This window comes from Mastomys coucha, unplaced genomic scaffold, assembly GCF_008632895.1.
Source record: "Mastomys coucha isolate ucsf_1 unplaced genomic scaffold, UCSF_Mcou_1 pScaffold3, whole genome shotgun sequence".
Lineage (NCBI taxonomy): Eukaryota > Metazoa > Chordata > Mammalia > Rodentia > Muridae > Mastomys > Mastomys coucha.
The window spans coordinates 11,130,200-11,149,075 of record NW_022196909.1 but is presented as its reverse complement, the minus strand read 5'-3'; the positions used below and the strand labels follow the sequence as shown (position 1 = coordinate 11,149,075).

General features: G+C 53.5%; 1 protein-coding gene across 2 annotated transcripts in view; it reads right to left on the bottom strand.

Moving 5' to 3' along the window:
* Unc5b (unc-5 netrin receptor B) overlaps positions 1–18,876 on the bottom strand; it is a 71,161-nt gene that overhangs the window by 19,973 nt on the left and 32,312 nt on the right. For both annotated transcript variants that reach the window (XM_031347245.1, XM_031347247.1), the window contains exon 2: positions 1,854–2,078. In XM_031347245.1, the coding sequence (XP_031203105.1) occupies positions 1,854–2,078 (225 nt within the window). The remainder of the gene's footprint in view (positions 1–1,853; positions 2,079–18,876) is intronic.

Genomic DNA, 18,876 nt, shown 5'->3' with positions numbered 1-18,876 from the left:
GGTGGAGAAGGGTCAGAAGAAAGCAGGAGAGACTCAAATACAAACGGAGAAGGGGGTAAGGGATGTGACCAAGGAAAGGAAACAGGAAAGAGAAGAAAGAGCAAAGTCAGAGCCAGGCTGGAGCTGCGCTCACTCTACTCCGGTCTCGCTCTACTCGGGTCGCTGGGTTCAGCGCAGCCGGCATCTGTACTTGTCTCTCCCTATCCCTATGTTCTGGGAAAGGCCTTTAACCCAGGGCTCCCACACTCTGCCTAGTGACAGGGGCCTCCCCTAAGCCAGGGCCACTAGCACTTGCCAGCCCCTGGGCGAGGTTTAGAGCTGGTTGAGCCTCCAGCTGGCAGCACAGTGAGCCACACCTCAGTAGGAAGGGCCCGGTGCCTCTTCCTAGCCTGAGGTCGGCCACTGTCCTTCCCTCCTTAGGGTCTGGACCGCATTCCTGCACCAACTGTTTAATCATTCATAAAATATTTATAGGGCAGGGCCCTCCCAGTCTGTAATCCAAAATGCTCTCCAAATCAAATCTTACTATTTATTTATTATTTTATTTATTTCGTTGTTTGGTTTTTTTCAGACTGGCTCTCTACTCTTTAATTTTCCAGACAAAAGTTCTCTGCGAAGCCTTGGCTAAAATCAAACTCAGAAGTCCACCTCCTTCTTTGTCCTGAGGGCTGAGATTAAAGGTGTGTACTACCAGTGGCCGGTGAAATCTTATTACTTAAAATATTTTTACTGGGGCTGGCGAGATGGCTCAGGGGGTAAGAGCGCTGACTGCTCTTCCGAAGGTCCTGAGTTCGAGTCCCAGCAACCACATGGTGGCTCACAACCACCCGTAGTGAGATCTGACGCCCTCTTCTGGTGCATCTGAAGACAGCTACAGTGAATGGGGCCGGAGCGAGCAGGGCCGGAGCTCAATTCCCAGCAGCCACACGATGGCTCACATACACATAAAAATAAATAAATAAGTCTTTAAAAAAATATATATTTTTACATTTAGTGTGTGCGTGTGCACTCGTGTAGGTGCGTGTGTGTGTGTGTGTGTGTGTGTGTGTGTGTGTGTGCATGTGAGTGTCACAGCACATCTGGAAGTCAGAGGACAGTTTTCTGGAGTCAGTTCTATTTTGTGGGGCCAGGGACTGAACTCAGGTTGTACGACCGGTACCTTTTACCCACAGAGCCATCTTGCCAGTCCACTTTATATCTTATTTTATGCCATGTAAGGGACTGAACCCAGGGCCTCGTGAACACTGGCAAGCACTTTACCGACCTACATCCCCAGAGACCCTCTTCTTTATTTTGAGACAGGGTCCCAAAATAAACTTGGATCCTCCTGCCTCAGCCTCAGCCTCTAGAGTAGCTGAGATCACAACCCTACCCCACGAGACCCCAGAGATGATCGTTGACAGAATGCTGCAGAAATTGCAGGTTCTGGGGCATTTGGAATGTTGTTTCTGTTTTTTTGGTTTGTTTGGGTTTTTTTCCCCTTTAGGTAGATTCAGAATCTGAGCGAATTCAAAGTCCAAAAAAGTTCTGAAATCTGAAACACTCCTGGGCCACTCAACACGTGTGAATCTTTTCCTTTATACCAAGAAAACTGGCAAGGAAACACACCACGAATGTAACCGGAAAACAGTACCATCTTCCCCTAACGGAAAGCTACGGAAAGACGTGGCCCGTGTGGGGTTGTCTGGTGCACAACTTCAAGACTGGCCAACTGCATGGGGGGGGGGGTTGAGGTGGGGGAACCCCTGCTGGGGCTTACAGCCAATGCCTGGGGATCCCGAGGGGACTCTGAGGCCCAGGACGCACCATGGCTCTGTGGCATCTCTGAGGAGCCCAGGTGGGACCGGCCTCACCTGTGGCCTCGTCCAGGCTCTCCTGGGTGACGTGGTCGTTCTGGCTGACCCACTCGCCATTACACTTGAAGTAGATCTGCGTGGCGGGGAAGGCTCGGCAGCGCAGCTCCACGGGCTTGTTCTTTACGATGTAGGCGTCCTGCGGCTCCAGCAGGAAGTACGGCAGCTGTTCGGCCGGTGCGGATGGGTAGGAGTCTGGGAGCACCTGGCCAGCAGAGTCAACTCCTGTGGAGGGAGAGTACCATGAAGTGTGGGCTGGACAACTCACCCTGGAGACCTGCGCTGCCACTCATACACGGTCTGCAGTGCCCGCAGTTTTCCCATCCTAGCCAGCCCTGGGATGTTAGTGGTCCAGAGGCAAGGATACCCCCATTAGATCTGCCCGTGTCTCCTACTCTGGGTGCGATTGGCTTCAGTCATCTCCCATGTCGAAGCCTCAATGTACTACATACAGGCTGAAGCACAAACCAGGCCAGCTCTGCCTCAAAGCCACCACCTCCCGGTCCAGCCCTACTGGAGACATAAAGGCATCCAGGACCTTTGGGGTGTGTTGTGTATATGTGTGTGTGTGTGTGTGTATTGATGCCAAGCTCAGGGCTCTAAGCATCCTGCAGGCTCTTCTCAGGCTCACACTCTTTAACAGAACAGAGGAGAATCTTTAGAGCACACAGCTAGGCTATGCCGGTGGCCACCTCCTCCCCCACAGAGCCTGGTGGAAAAGCCAGCGTCCCTGGAAAGAACGGCACCTTGGGAGGTGAGACAAACAGGAAGGGAGGAAAGCAGGCCAGGCCTATGATTGGTCACAATTCACTTAGGAAAATTGGCTTTGCATCACAAATGCAGAACAATCAGGCGTCAGCTTGGGACAAGCAGTGGGGGGCTTGAGCTCTGGCTTCACTACTGGGAAAATGGAATCAAATGCAGGGTGGTGTGTGTGTGTGTGTGTGTGTGTGTGTATCATACACTTGTCCTTCAGGTCAAAAGGCCGTGTGTGGCCCTAAGGAACCCCGCTGTAGGCAGAGGGGCAGGGGACATACAGTTTCTCCAAGACCAGAATAGACAAAATGTGTCTGATTTTTCTCTCTCTGCACCAGGAGACTGTCCTAAGACTGAGGCAAAAGATACTGGCTTTAGAGGGGTGGGGCCGGGGGGAGAGAGAGTGTACACACACACACACACACACACACACACACACACACACACACACCAAACCTAGCGGTTAAGGAGAAGCCAGCCAATGGGATGCAAACCCATTTCTTCTAGCACCTTCTATGTGAACCAGAGAATGTGTGTGTGTCTTATGGGTGTCCTGCTCTTTTGTTGCTGAGGAAGACCAGAGGGAAACACCCGCCTCCTGTCAGGCTGCTTTGATCACAGGATGGATGCTCTGCAGTGGGCCTGCCACTTGATAAGTGCACACATTGCCACGTTGAAGTCTTCCCAGATGCCCACCCAAGCAGCAAGTTATTATCTGGGAACAGCTGAGTTATCAAATTCTTGCAACAACCCTCTGGGTGTGTTCTGTCATCCTCATTCATTCATTCATTTGTTCATTCATTCATTCATTCACTTGCTTGTTTGTTTTTCAATACAGGGTTTCTTTGTGTAGCCCTGGGCCGTCCTGGACTCCCTCTGTAGACCAGGCTGGCCTCGAACTCACCAGAGATCCACCTGCCTCTGCTTCCTGAGTGCTGCCACCATTGCCCTGCCTGTTGTCCTCATTTTATAGAAGAGAAAGTGAGGTTCAGAGAGGCTGATCAAGTTGCTCAAGATCATACACTAGAGCTAAGGTTTGAACCCAAGAAGCAGAACATTCGGGCCGTGCCCACCGCCAACCTGATGCAGCAGACATGGCAGCCTCTGCCGGGCTGTGACCTGGCATCAAGCAGAGACTCAGTACCCTCTAGGTAGGTGATGAGGGCCTTGAACTCTGGGCCCTACTGAGATCTACTACCCAGATGCCAGGGTTACGGGTGTGCATTATCTAAGCCTTGCTCCTAGCTCCCTGACCCTCTGGAATGAGAGCTCTGTGGGGGTCATTTAAATGCCACCCCAACTCCTCACCAACTTTAACTCACATGTACACACACACACACACATACACACACACACACACACACACACACACTTCCAAGGACCCTTGGAGGACCCTTCTCACGCTGGTTGCTTTGACAGATGGACAACTCACAGATACCACTGGCACTCACAGATACCACTGGCCAGCCATTCCAGTCTGGACACTGACCCTGAAGGTCACACAGCCACCTCATGTCTGGAGGTCCGAGCCCCAAGATTCTCAAACTCTTTGGTCTCCTGTCTCTGAGGCCAGGTTTGATTGGGCCCACCACCCTGCTGTTCTCCTAGAGACAAGTTCCCTGTTCTCCTGGCCAGAGACACAGGCAGGTGTGGGCCCAAGGGGACGAAGCAGGCACTGTATGTACATGGGAGCTCCGAGGCTCCTTAGCAGTGTCAGTGACTGCTCTGGAGGGCAGAGGGGATGCACCACACTCTTCCAAAGGACCTCGGTGCTCATTTCAGGAGACGAGATGGAGACGGGCAGTGGGGATGGAAACACTGCCGGTCCCATGGGCTTCTCCCCAGGGCCTGGCCTGTGGCAGCAATGAAGATGCTGGCTCCAAAGGTGCCAGGACCGGAGGCGCTAGAGAAGGCAGGAGGCAGAGGAATACAAAGGGACCAGCTTCCCCAGAGGTTCCAGCCCAAACACACACTCACTCTGTAGACCAGGCTGCCTTCAGATCTGATCCTCCTGCCCCAGCCTCCTGAGCGCTTGAATCACAGGCCCATGTCACCAGCCCCACTCTTGTCACTTTATGAAGCAGGAGTAGCTTTGCTTTCCCTGAGGTGACCTTTGACTTCCGGCACAGGCTGGCAGGAACAGGCAGGTTGTCCAGAGCCCTCTAACCTGGTTCAACTCTTCAGTCCCAATTAGGAGATCTGAGAAGGGGGTTTGTGTCTTGCCTGCTAACTTCAGGGTGGTGCCGTGAGGGTTGTCACCCAAGGAACCAGATGAGAGCGTACCCTGAGAGCGGTGACCCTACAGTCTGTGCAGCAGGAGGGGGGACATTCTCCAGCTCTGCCTGTGGGAGGATCTGGAGACCTGTACTTTGAGGTCCTTGGTCATTGTCACCTGAACCCCTTCAAGAAAGTTCGTCTGGGGTCCTGCATGGTACCAGCTCAGAAATAGGGAGCAACCAACAACATCACACAACAAACTAACCCAGCCAGATCAGAGCTGTTTCCGGCTCAGGGCCGATGGTCATAAAGATGCCCAGGTGTGGTAGGTACATGCCCAGTGTCCCACATCGGAATATAAACTCCCACCATTCCTTTCCAAGGCTAGACTTTGCTCCTAGGGTAGAGGTCCCAGCACACAGCTACAGCTTGGTGGGGAGGGCCTTGGCACCTCCATCACCTGCCTTTGTCCCTGGGGCCGAGGGACCCTGGCACGGTTCTAGGAATCTATCTACAGCAGAGCAAGACCATGTGTCCAGGGCTAGCTGGCACAGGACAGGGAGGCGAGGAGGGGGTAAGGGAAGAGTGTGTAGAGCTGTCCCACGCTGGGCACATTTATCATCAGTAATCACAGTGGCTCCTTGGCCTCTGGACACCAGCTAATTCTCCCAGCCCTGACTCCCACTGCATGGAAAATCTCTCCCATTCACTGTGGGCCCCGCTGTGCTCGGTGGGGAGTGGGCAAAGCTGGAGGAGAGATGGAGCCAACTTATTATTATGTTTTAAAAACACAAACCCTACAGGCTGGGCCCTTCCTTGGACACAAAACACTGCCTCCATCTGGCCCTGGCTCCTTGGGGGTTCAGGCTGCGGTCCCCCTCAGAGGCTGTGGTCCCCGTCCCCCTCAGCGGCTGTAACAATGCCCGTTACTGATGACAAATGGGGGCTAGCCAGCTTGGAGGACACCGAGTTGCTCCTAACAAAGAAGGCCTCTCACCCAGCCCTGTTCCCACACCCTCCACAGACCCATTCGTGCCCATGACGTCATTTCCTGTGATGGCTACAGGAAGTAGCCTTGCCAAGAGGGCTGGAAATTGCAACCTAAGGAGGATCCAGATGTTTCTGTAAGGTCTCCCTCCAAGGCCAGAGTAGCCCATGCTACTTACAAGAGTGGGGATGGACACACGGTTCTTGGGTCACTGGGTCACTGGGTCACCTGATTCCCAGAGGCCCTTAGGGAAGCAGTGCTGCCTGGCCTCCCTCTGGATCTTTCCCCTGAACCCTGGGCTCCTTGACATGGACACTTCTATAGTTAACTTCAGTGCCAGGCTTGGTGGGATCAGGGCCCTAAGGAACGGTCTTCTACTTCCTCCTCCCCTGGGTAAGGGGACCAAGGCCTCTCATCCCCCCCCCTTCCAGAAAATGACCTTGGATCTCGCTCACAGCCTTTACGGTACCGTACATACCAGCCAAGCAACAAGCGGGAGTTGCTGCTCCACTCGACAGGGCTAGAAACTGAGGCCCCAAAGGCAAAGAAAGGATACACCCAAGACCATCCATCCACACTGATGATCCCGTGGGCCATTGAGAATAGCTGTGTCTGTCATCTTGGTGGTGAGAACCAGGCCCTGAGCCTCAAGTCCAGCATGTGGGCCCCTTCCCCTTGGTCTGACCCTCCCACCTTCCAGACCTGTTTGTGGGCACTTCGGCCATACAATAAGCTAAGCTTATACTTGAAGGATCACACACACCCTACCAGAAATCCCCCATTACCATCTCCCTAGACATCAGAACCGTATCCTGGCTGAGACAGAGGCTCCATCCTGGTGTACTACGATAACTCCCCCACCCCTCCGAGGGGGATGCCAGACTACCACCCCCCCCTTTTTAAATAAGAATTTTAAAAAAAAAGATTTATTTGTTTTATGTAAGTACACTGTAGCTGTCTTCAGACACACCAAAAGAGGGCATCGGATCTCATTACAGATGATTGTGTGCCACCATGTGGTTGCTAGGAATTGAACTCAGGACCTCTGGAAGAGAAAGCCTCTGGTGCTCTTAACCGCTCAGCCATCTCTCCAGCTCCCTCCCACCCTCTTTTTTTTTAATTTGGTGACTTGCAATTTCAGACTCCACCAGACACTCAGCTGCTCCCTTGGATAGGGTGGGAAGTGTGCTCCTGTCCTCTCTTCTTTCAGCCCCACAGCCAGCCCCGACGCTGCATGGATAACCCCAGATGCTGCGGATAACCATTTGATGCTTCAGACCACGTAGCAAACCCGCTCCTTCCGGTAGCCTGCCAACCTGTAGGCCCGTCCGCATTGGACTTGAGGCCTTTTCTTTGACCCCTCCACCCATCCTGCTCCCAGCCTGGGGAGGTCTTGAGAGTCCTCCACTGTCCCTCCAACAGCTTCCCTAACCCTACTCTAGATATTCACGGCTCCTGCTCTAGAGTCCTCCAGGCCGGCTCCAGCCCCTGGGACTCCCCTTCCTGACCTCTCTCTCTCTCTCTCTCTCTAGAATGTACCCCTTTCCCCCAGGTTCCCCGGCTCTTCAGGGATATCTCGGCTCCAATGCTGTGAGCCCAGGGCATCCCTGAGTCCAGTATCCCACACCAACCCCTTCCACCTTCACTGTGTGGCCTTGGTGTACAGGCCCTAAAGCTAGGTCACTCACTATAAAGTGAACTCCATGAGGGCCTGGGGCCCTGCCTGTGGAGCTGGGCCCACGAGGGAGGCAGGCTTTCTTTTTTCTGGCTGTGCTTCCTTGGAATCAGGGTAGCAGTCCGGGTACAGGAGAGAACCTGGGCCACAGGAACCCACTAGAAACCTGGATCTTCGAAACAGAAACCAGAGAGGGTATGTTCTGGCCTTAGATCACACTGCACATGATCAGTAGAGCTACTGGGCACTAGACCCCAAACAGGGGCACAGCAGAGACTTCTTTCAAACTCTTTCCTCTGGGCTGGGGACAAAGTATAGCAATACAGCATTTACCTAGCGTGCATGGGCCCCGGGTTCAATCCCTCATAATATATAAGTAAGTAAATTAAAAATCTTACATTTGCTTCTAATAAAAAAATTTTTTTGGTCTGTTCTGATTATAAAGATAATCATACCCTTGACATTAAGATGGCACTTAGAATGGTTTAGGGAAAATAGCTGAAAATAAAAACCAACCTGCTCCACCATGGTCCTTGAATTTTTTAGTTTTGTTGTTTGTTTGTTTGTTTGTTTTTTTATTTTTTTTGGTGTTTTTAAATTTGTTTTTGTTTTTCAAGACAGGCCTTCTCTGTATAAGAGGCTGGCTTTGAACTCACCGAGATCTGCCTGCCTCTACCTCCATAGAGCTGGGATTAAAGGGATTAAAGTATTTAGGCCACACCTAGCCTAAATACTTTATTATTTGAGAATTTCATACATGCACGGGCATAGCCCCTCCTCCTCTTCCTCCTCCTCTTCTTCCTCCTCCTCCTCCTCCTCTTCCTCCTCCTCTTCTTCCTCCTCCTCCTCCTCCAAGCAGCGGCCATCAACTACTGATACCCCACAAGCATAGGAATTTCTCCTTTCCAGGCTTCTGCCACCCCATGCCCAGGCTTCTTGGTCTGGAAGCCATTGGTATTTTCTGACACCCCAGTGGGCTGTCCTCAGAGAGGCCACTTCTCACAGGGTCTTGATTTTCTCATCTGGGCAATGGGGTCATTTTAATTTGCTGCTCTGCCAATTTCAAGATGATGGGCTTCTTAAATTCAGCAGTCTAGCCGGGCAGTGGTGGCACACGCCTTTAATCCCAGCGCTTAGGAGGCAGAGGCAGGTGGATTTCTGAGTTCGAGGCCAGCCTCGTCTACAGAGTGAGTTCCAGGACAGCCAGGGCTACACAGAGAAACCCTGTCTCGAAAAACCAAAACCAAAAAAAAAAAAAAAAAAAAAAAACCAGCAGTCTAAAACCCTTTTCTCAGCTGGGCTGCTCTGTCAGCTGCCGATTTCTCTTGTTGCCTTTAGAAGAAAGGCTGGTGGACCTCAGGCAGGCTAACAACATTTGTTTTTTTTTGAGATGGGGTGTTGCTAAGTAGCTCAGGCTGGCTTTGAACTTGTAGCAATCTTCCTGCCTCCTGAGTGCTGGGACTTCAGACATGCAATCATGCTGGGCTTGGGGTTTGATAGACAGCCTTGGGTTTCCAGGGTCCCAGGGCAGGCTTCCAGCCTCTACCTGGCCTGCTCTGTGATGACACAGAGCTGTAAAAGGCTGATGCAAGCTGGAAGAAGGGAATGAAACAGACTCCATGGGGCAGATGGAGTTGTTGCCAGCCCCCGCGGGACACAGGTCCCTGCTCCGCCTGCTGTTAGCACCTGCTGATGTAATCACCAGGCCGCCTTGGCTCAGGGCTGGGCCTGCTCACCTGGTTTTCCTAGGGAGCTGCAGGTGGTGGGTGAGAGGGCAGGAAGGCAGCGGGGTGGGTGAAACAAGCAACCCAGGAACTGCAGGAGATGCACCCCAGGTCACAGGACCCACTGTCACTTCAGGGGACCTGGCTCCATCACAGATGCCCCCATGGCATAAACCGGAGGCATACCAGGCTCTTGGTTAGTCCCTACCCATGGAGTTCTTGGGTGGAAGAAGGGAGACCTGGATCTAAGGAAGAAAAACAGTCGCTGATCAGCCACTAGCCCACTGGGTGACTCTGGGCTAGCTTTACCTCCTGAGACCTCAGTTTGTTTATCTGTAGAGTGGGAAAGCGGCACGGTACCCAGCTCTGAGGCAGTTGGGGTGCTAGAGAGTGGAAACGCACGAGGACACTAGGGCTCTTGGGCGCAGCAGTACTGGGTGGAGGAGCAGAGGGCAAGGGCTGGGTTCCCAGGGAGCTAGAGCCACGGGCTGGGCAGAGCTGGAGTCCCAGGAGCCTCCCCGTGGGGAGGAAGCATGGAAGAGGAGAGCCAGCTCCCCAGGGTCTTGGAGGAGCCACCAGAAACATGCTGGGGCAGAGACCTGCTGGGACCCCCCACCCCAGAGGCACTGGGAACAGTAGGCAGTTGGCTGCATGGTAAGACCCTAGGGGAGGCTGTGCCTCTGGTCACCACTGTGGATATAAGTCTCCCAGAGAGCTCCCTCTGACCCTTCAGTGCCTTAGGTCATGGCTCCCTGCTTGGCCCTCTAAGCCCCCAAGGGGGACCAGAAAGTCACTGGACACTATCAGCAAAGTTGGTACTGAGGGCGTGGGGTCCACTCCTGGGTTCCCAGACTTCTGAGCTGAGGGGGGTGGGGTGGGGGGAGGAGGGAGGGCTTCGGTAGCTACCACCACCACAGGTGCTGGGGATTCATGGCTTCCCAGGCCAGTGTCCCAGGCTCCACACCCACATTCCCTGGCCAACAACAATCTCTGCAGGTGGGCAATGGACGCGGGAAGGTTCGGTGACTCGCCTAAGTCCATAGAAGAGCATCAGCACCCAACCTGAGGTCCCTCCTCCACACGGTTTTTAAGTTCCTTGGTATTGGGCCGGACTGACTCAGATCAATTAGGGTCAGCTCCTGTGACGGTTGGTAAGTGACTTTTCACAAGGCACCAAAGGGAAAGACACGGATGGCTGCACAGTGCCAGCTTGGGTCCCTGTCCCCACCCCCACCCTCCCAGGAAAACACTTCCTCTTCTTGTTAAACAGATGCCACACTGTGCAATGTGCAGCAGAGGACGGAAGAGACAGCACTCAGAGCGGAACCGGGCAAAACCAGGAGGTTCCAGTCTAGAAGCTCTGTATCCTACTGCCTTCTTCGTGAGCATCTAAGTCATATATAGGATCTCAATCAATCACTGCTGTTTACCTCAAGTGGCTGAAAGTCACGTGGTTACTAGATGGCAGAGTCAAAGCCGGGGTGTTCAACCCCGGGGCAGCAGATGTGCCATGGGCAAAGAGCAAGCATGTCCCTTAGGCTGCTTGCCTGCATGTATTTCAAAATGTTCTCAACTTCCTCCCAGTTCAACACCTGCCTCTCATTAAGCCTAGGGCACAGTCAGTGTCACTGGGGACTGGAGACTGTGGCCTTGGGTAGCCCAGCACATTCCTTCTCAGGCTGTCCGTCCCCCTGGTCCCCTGACTGGACATTTCTGAGGTTCAAGAGTGGCTCGTATCATCCAGGAGAGGGACAGCCACCAACTTCCCCGAGTCCCCTGAGATCCAAAGTTCAAAACAATAGACGCGTCGTCGGTCAGGTTGCCCTTGATGCAGAGGTTCTGTGGGTAGCTAATTTTAGCTGGGGACTACAGCCTTTCCCCAGGCTCGTCACTGGCCACTGTCTCAGCCCTGGCCCTGGACAAAAAGGTCTTGCTTTTCCTCTCCAGCTGAGAGCTGAGGACTGCCTGGAGCTCAGGACAATTCCCTTTGTGCCTGCTTCCGGGTGGCTCTTGAAACTCAGAGAATGGTCAGCCTTGAGCTCTCTGCCCCCTCTCCATCTCTACCGCTTCAAGGCCCCCTTGTTGTTATTCTCCAGAGGTGGCATTGGTGGGAAAAGAGCAGCAAATCCCTTCCAGCCTTAGGGATCAAGGCAGAATGAGGGACTGATGTCTAGCCGCAGTTCAGAGAGTGAGTGGCCAGAGGTCACAGAGCACTGCAACAACCGCTGACCCTGGACTGTGCATCCATCTATATACACACCTAGGCCAACACTCTATGAGCAGCATGCAGAAATTCTCCTCTTTCCACGAGGTGCCTGAGTCTCACCTTGACACCATCTGGGGGTGAGAGGCTGCCTTCCCACATCGCTGCTTTTACCTGGTGACTCCTGGCTCCTTCCTCAGCCCCCTCCTTAGAGCCCCGTTCTGCCTGCAGCCCCTGTACCGCCACCAATGGGGTCCTGTGTTATCCATCTGGCTTGTCTTTCTTGACTACCCATGCTGCCTCCTAAAGCTAGGGTACACTGGTATGATTTCCTTATTAATATCCAGGGCCCTCCAGACCCCAGGAGACAGACACTCTGCCACAGTGCATCCGCCACATACTGCCATTAACTATGAGTGTGGGTGCTGAGTAATCTAAAGACCCTGGGACAGGGCCTGGAGACACACACACACACACACACACACACACACACACACAGAGCCATGCCAACTGGAGCCACAGGGTCCTGGGAGACTGACTGAAGCTCGAGGCTTGGGACAGGGACATCTTCGCATTCATCGCAAGCAGCACAGCCTCACCACGTTTTCATTTGGAGCCTGATAGCATGAAAGCTCTGCTTTGTCTATTGCTGTGCCTCTGGCTTAGGGTGGGTTACGGTAGGTATCTTTCATTTTTTTTTTTTTTTTAAGGCAGTGTCTCAAGGAGCCCAGGCTGGCCTTGAATTCACTATGTAGCCAAGGATGACCCAGAGTTTCTAAACAGTCTGCTTCTTGAGCTAGGATTCTCAATCTACATGGACACACCTCTTTATGTGGTGCGGGGATTGAACCCGGGTCTTCACGCAGGCCAGGGCAAGCCCTCTGTCAACGGAGCCATGTCCCCAGATGGTTTCCGTATACTGTAGATGTTTCACAAGTGCTTCCTGCATAAAGTACCGAAGTCCCCGGACTCTCCTCCAGAGGCCTCACCTTCCCACACAGACAAGAGGAATAGAGAGCCTTGGGGATCGCGCCCAAGGCCAAGGCCAGCCCCCCCACCCCCCCATCCAGCTCCCTGTGGCTCCCTGTAGTGGCAGGCCATGTCTGTGGCCGGCCCCTGTAGCCACTCCAGCAGGCCAGCATGCTGTAATTAGAGCGCTCCTTGCAGGCCCTGGTAATGAGGGGGTGTCTGGTGCCAGCCATAATTACAGCCTGGTTGGAAGGCGCAGGGGCGGCCTCCAAGCCACATTACAAAGTCTGCAGTGGGACTCCGGCCCGCCCGCTCCCTTTTTATGGGGCTGGTTAAAGGGAGGGATGACAGAGAAGCCAGCTCAGGCTGGGGGCTGCGGTCTCAGGAGAGTTGAGCGCTGAGAGTCCGGGCCTGCACTGCTTTGAAATTATGCTTCTGCCTCACCCCTACCCCACCCACGCCAACATTCCCATCCAAGGTAGAGGTCAGACATGCAATGAAGACACCAATAGAGCCATCCATGTGGCTCTCAGCTAGGCCCAAGGTCACAGGCCTTAGACAACAACCCCAAGACGACATAGCACACCTATTTACTTAACTAAGGGTCAGGGCTTATACAACTCAGCCTCGATCATTTAGCCAGTAAGGGCAGATCCTAAACTCCGGCCTAGCCTATGTCCCTGATGGCAATGGTACAGGGCAAAGTGCAGGCAGGGCTCAGCCAAGCCCGAGAGCCGTACAGTTTGGGAAGTCCACTGAAATCTCCCACTTCCTTTATGAGATGAAAAACCCGGGGCCAGGGTGTTGCTAGGTGGCAGGGCGCCTTGTTTAGCACATTCAAGACCAGACGCTGGGTTTGATTGCCAGGATCCAAGGACACAGAGCCAGCGTGGCAAGGGCCTTGTCTACACCATTCTGGCCTCAGGATGTTAGTGTGGGTGGGAAAAAGTTATCCCAGGGGGTAAGTTCGTGGCTGTCTGGCACGCCCCCTGGCATGACAGACATCACTAATCAATAGTGGTACATCTGGACAGTGCGTGCGTGCTCTTCTAAGCACAGAGTACAATGAAGAAGAGATTCCACAATCCCCGATTTAACTGGTCCCCACGCACCCTCTCTCTACCCAGGGACCACCACCCGGAACTAGATGGTTTGGCTTCCTTAGTGACCAGGGTCCATCCATGCTCGGACAGCCTTGTGGATCTGAGGTTTCCTGGGTGGGCTCCTATGAAACCCTAGTGCAGACCAGGGGCCATTCTGAAGCACGGTCCCAAAGGCAGCTTTTGCAAAGAAGCAGCATGTTCCCCAGAGAGCCATCCAACACAGCAGCGGGCATCTCTGCACTCGGTGCCCGTGCCCCTCTCCCTCCCACAGCCTCTTCCAGGGGCTTCTCTCCCAGGCCAACGCCAGGCTCCAACAACCCACTGTCCAACTCTCCACAGGTAACCCACGGTGACGGAGCCTCTAAGGAGCTTCCTCTTGCCCACTCTGCCTGGAACCCTCAGAACCTCTCAATAATACCTCTAATCCCGGCTGTTGCCAGCTTCGAGGGTATGTAAGAGTTGTCCCAGAAGTTAGTGTGGGGTGGGACCAGACACAGCTCCACCAGCCCCTCCTCCACAGCTTAGGTCCTGGGCCTCAGAGTCCCTGAGACTAGGGGACATAACTGCCCCATCTGCTTTGCTGAGCCAGGACCAGAGGGCATTTTTCAGAAGGACACTCTAATTAGGGAACAGGGCAGCTAGCCACCAGGACTATGGGCCACACCCTGTGCAATCAGAGACCTATATAGTCTAGGCACTGCCTCTTTCTGACCTCAGGCAGCTTCTACCTCCCCTGTGTGGCTTGGGCAGGGACCACAGTACGCCCCCCCCCCCCCCCCCCCCCCCCCCGCCTCCTCAGACTGTGTGGCCTCTGACACAGAGCACTGGATTCTAAGACGTGTTTCCCACACAGAGCTCTGGCTCTTGGAGATGGGAACGGCATCAATGCGTGGAACGGAGGGAGATGTCCCTTGCGACAGAAGCAAAGGCACCGAAATCCCTGTGCTGGGCCACCGAGCCCTGCGCCTGCATGTCCCCACCAGCAGAGACAATGACAAAAGTCCCTTTCGGCCACTGCCTTGTTTCTCAGAGGTTTGAGCTCAGATCCTAAGCTGCGAGGTCTCGAACAGACAATGGCTTTCGCGTCAAGACCTGACTGCCCTGTTGTCTGTCCCAAATGAGTGGCCGGGACCTGCGTTCCACCCCCCACCTGGCCCCAGACACCTGGGTCACCAGTCTCAGGCCTCCGGGCCCTTACTTCCTCGTCTATAAAATGGGAGTCACACGGAGATTCCCAGGCCACTGATGAGGCAAACAGAGTCACCATATGACAGTAACCAGACCAGGGCAGGCTAGGGCACTGGAGCACAAGTCTGCCCCACAGACTCTTAACTATCTGGCTAAGGGGTTGAGCCTGTCTGGCTCCCCAGCCTCATCCACAGTCTCGGATACGTAAACACCGCAGTCTTATAAATGCACAAGTACTTTATAAACTGTAAAGGGCTGTCCAAGCCTGAGATTAGTCACCATCATTTTTCTAATTCTCTTCTTTACTTCGTTGACTCACCTCCGCCCTGCCCACGACAGCCACCTCCATCCCGGCTCAGCCATCCTGGCTCAGCTCGTAGAACTCTAGTGATACCTGGACTGCAGGAACCCCCACAGGCCTGCACCTTGAGGCCCAGGCTCCTCCTTAAACAGGGCAGGGTCATCATCCTTGGGCACAGTGGAGAATGAGGGGCTTTGAGTGCTTGGTTTTCTGGCAGGAAGACGTTTACCCATCACTCTGCAGGACTGGGAACCAAATCCAAGAGAAACAGTGTAAGGACCTTGGTGACTGGTGGGTGGGAGGGAACACGGTAAGAGCAGGACACACACATCCACCGTTGGCTCCCTCTGCCTTTTCCTGATAGGAATCTGGGAAGATTACCTGGGACACCCCCCATGCGGTTTTGACTTCTGGTAAGGCCTTCCCCACTGCACACCTCCCTCCTCAAAACAGGCAGTGCTTCTAAGGTCAATGGATTGTCCTGAGGCCTAGGTGTCAGCAGTAGAGGTTCTAGGGACTGTATTTCAGCTGCTGGAGAAAACGCCATGCTGCCTAGGGGTGTGTGTGTGTGTGTGTGTCTGTCTGTCTGTCTGTCTGTGTCTTGTGTGTGTATGTGTATATGTGTATGTGTGTATGTATGTGTGTATATGTATGTGTGTATGTGTGTATATGTATGTGTGTATGTGTATATGTGTATGTGTGTATGTATGTGTGCGTATATGTGTGAGTGTGTCTGTCTGTCTGTGTATGTGTATGTGTGTATGTATGTATGTGTGTGTATATGTGTGTGTCTGCGTCTGTCTCTTTGTATGTATGTATATATATATGTGTGTGTGTATATGTGTATGTGTGTATATGTATGTGAGTGTGTCTGTCTGTGTGTGTATGTGTGTCTGTGTCTGTCTCTGTGTGTACATGTGTATATGTGTGTGTATGTATGTATATGTGTGTATGTATATGTATGTGTGTATGTGTATATGTGTGTATGTATGTGTGTATATGTGTGTATGTGCATATGTGTATGTGCATATGTGTGTATATGTATGTGTGTATGTGTATATGTGTGTGTACATGTATGTGAATGTGTTTGTGTATATGTATGTGTGTCTGTGTGTGTATGTGTGTGTGTGTGTGTGTGTGTGTTGGATGGCAAGAATAGGTTTGGAGGGGCAGCTGTAGCCTTGACCCTTAAGAACAAGACTAGGGGAAACTACCAGGCTTTGACCCGATCTGCAAGCCTTCCTCATCTCAGAGACAAGCACAAAGCAATTAGTGTGGATGCCTCCAGCCTCCCCAGACCTGGCTCTGGGATTCCTACCTCACCAGACACTCAGGGGGCATTGCTCTTAGTAAAAAAGAACCAATAACCCACAGGACAGGAACTGGGCTTCAACAACCGTGAGATTGTATGTGAGTGACTTGGTCTCTCTGAGCCTTATTCCTCCCCTGTAAGTCCCTAGACAGAAAGATAAGAAAGCCACTCACACAAGGTATTACCAGCTGGACGGACATTCCATCTAGGTCCCTGGCCTTTATTTTCCTGGCTGTGGAGTGGGCACACCTCCATCAGCAAGGCCCACATGCAGAGCAGGCACTCTGTGTTTGTGGGAACCCCTGAGACCAGGTGACTTGGCAGCGTTCTCCGCACACCTGGCCACAGTCACCTCTCAGCCTTGCAACAGGCACACGAGTTGTCAGCTCCCAGGTGGCTGTTGGGCTCCTGGCCAGAAGCAACACCTTCCCAACCCACACACACCTCCGAGGAGCACCTGGCATGAGGAGGGAGCTCGCCGCCCAGCACTGGGATGCCAAGGAGAAGGGACACCAGAGCCTAGGCAGGTGATCCCCGGGTGCTGCCCACTTCTCAGTGGGATCCAGCATGCGGGCACTGGCCACCTAGGTGACTGGTTCTGAGGCCTTCAGGGGGAGGAGGCCGAGAACATAGCCGGATCTTAGAATCTGAACCGTGGTCATCATTCGTTCCCGGAGGCTTAGAGAGCTCAGCCCCAGCCTCCTACCTTTCCCATGACGTAATAGCATTATTCCACTCAGCGGGTGAGGGTGGGGTGGGCAGAAGCGTAGCAGAAGTTGAGTGGGAAGACACACTGAGCTATGGGATACCTGGGTGGGAATCAGGCTTCAACGTCCACCTCAGAGGACTGGCACGTGGTGGTATCTGGGGTACAGTCCCTTCCTGCTTGCTCCTCAGTGCCTGACAGAGAAACCATGGGATGCTCCAGCTACCAAAGGACCCACTTGGTTGTGGGTCCAGTGTCCTCCTCAACTATCCCGGTACTGGCCCGGCCCTTCCTAACCCCCCTCAGTCCTTGTCACCCTTGATCTTCCTGGACATTCCCTGCACAGCTGTCCAACGTCCTCTTGGCTTCTCCAAGTTTATCTTCTCCGCTCCCTGACTCTAAGCTGGCTGGACTGCGCTCCTGCAAGTCAGCAAAGAGAGGCAGTGGCCTGGGCTCTGGACTCAGCTCAGGAGTGTGTGACTTTGCGGAAGTCCTGACCCTCTTCCGGCCTTGCTTTTCCTTCCATCAATGAAGGGTCAGATGAGACACTTAAGATAGTCAGTCAATGATCACCAAAGCTCACTTAGACACAGAGGCTGGGTTGCCGCTGAGCATCTGGGGAACCTCAAGTCGAGTTCACCTCTTGAATCCCCACTGGGTGCCTGAGCAAGCTGGTCTGAGGAATGCCAGGCAAGACCAACCTCCACACAGGCACCCCTTGTCTCTGGCTCAGGCCTCCGTCTGCATCCTCTACGCACCCATCCCCTATGTTCCCATCCTGCTCTTCACCTGTGGCGGCCGCCCTGTCACTCGATCCATTCCTGGCAGAGTTATTTCCCTCTGTGTGAGCTTCCATTAGGCAGGAAATACACCAGTTGCAGGCGGGGCACAGGAGGATAAGGTGGCCATAAATCACGAGACTCTCTCACCACCACCACCAAGGCTGCTGGCTCCGCAGCGCCTCCCCTTCCTGAAGGAGCCGTGGCTGGGCTGCATGTGGCTCAGAGAAGGGACCAGAAGCTGAGCAGGTGCGGCAGGCATATAAGACTCACCTAGTCCCTTCTGAGTAAGCCTTTATGACAGTAACAGTTCAACTTTCTTCACAGTGACACCTGGCTATCCAGACGGAAGGGCCAAGGTTGGGAAGAGATCAGGTCATTGAGCCCTGAACATGATTTTACAGCAAGCTCGCGGAACAAAAACCTAACTCTGCCTCGGGGGCCCTCGGAAAGAATGCGACCCGGGAAATGTGGGTGTTCACATCAAAGAGTGTGTAGTCCTTCTCTATTTACAGCTACCACTTGCACGCTGCACCTCCCCCTTTGTAGCATGCAATGGTTAGCACTTTTGGTTTGGGGTGCAGGGTGCCAGGAGTGAAGGAAAGCTCAGCAGATCTTCTGGAAGTCGAGCCCACATCGAGTCGGGAAGGGTGAGAAGCAGCCTGCTAAAGCTTAGCTGGGTGCTGCCGAGCCTCTGGTTTCCTCCGTGAACAAAGTTTGGTTGAGGAAATTAAAGGAGATCACAGGGGTGATATTAAGAGAGCAAATTACTTAAAAGGGCTTCCGCTTGGTCCAGATCTGACTGTAGATGGATGGCGCTAATTAGCAACGAGGAGTGGCCTGCTCAGTGAGGCCGGTGCTTCTAGGAGTTCTGCAAGTGAGAGTCCTCCCCCTCCCCCAACGCCTCCCCCGGTTGGTGAGGCACGGTGATGGATGAAAGATCCCGCCATTTCTGTTCCCATCCTCTGGGACTACGGGAGAATGAAGTTGGGAGGTGACTCTGACCCCAAATCCACAAAGCAGCCCAATGGGGCGTACAAAACAGGGCACGGCTTTCCACCTGCAGCTCCACCTCTGGGAAACTCTCCTGGGGGGGGGGGGG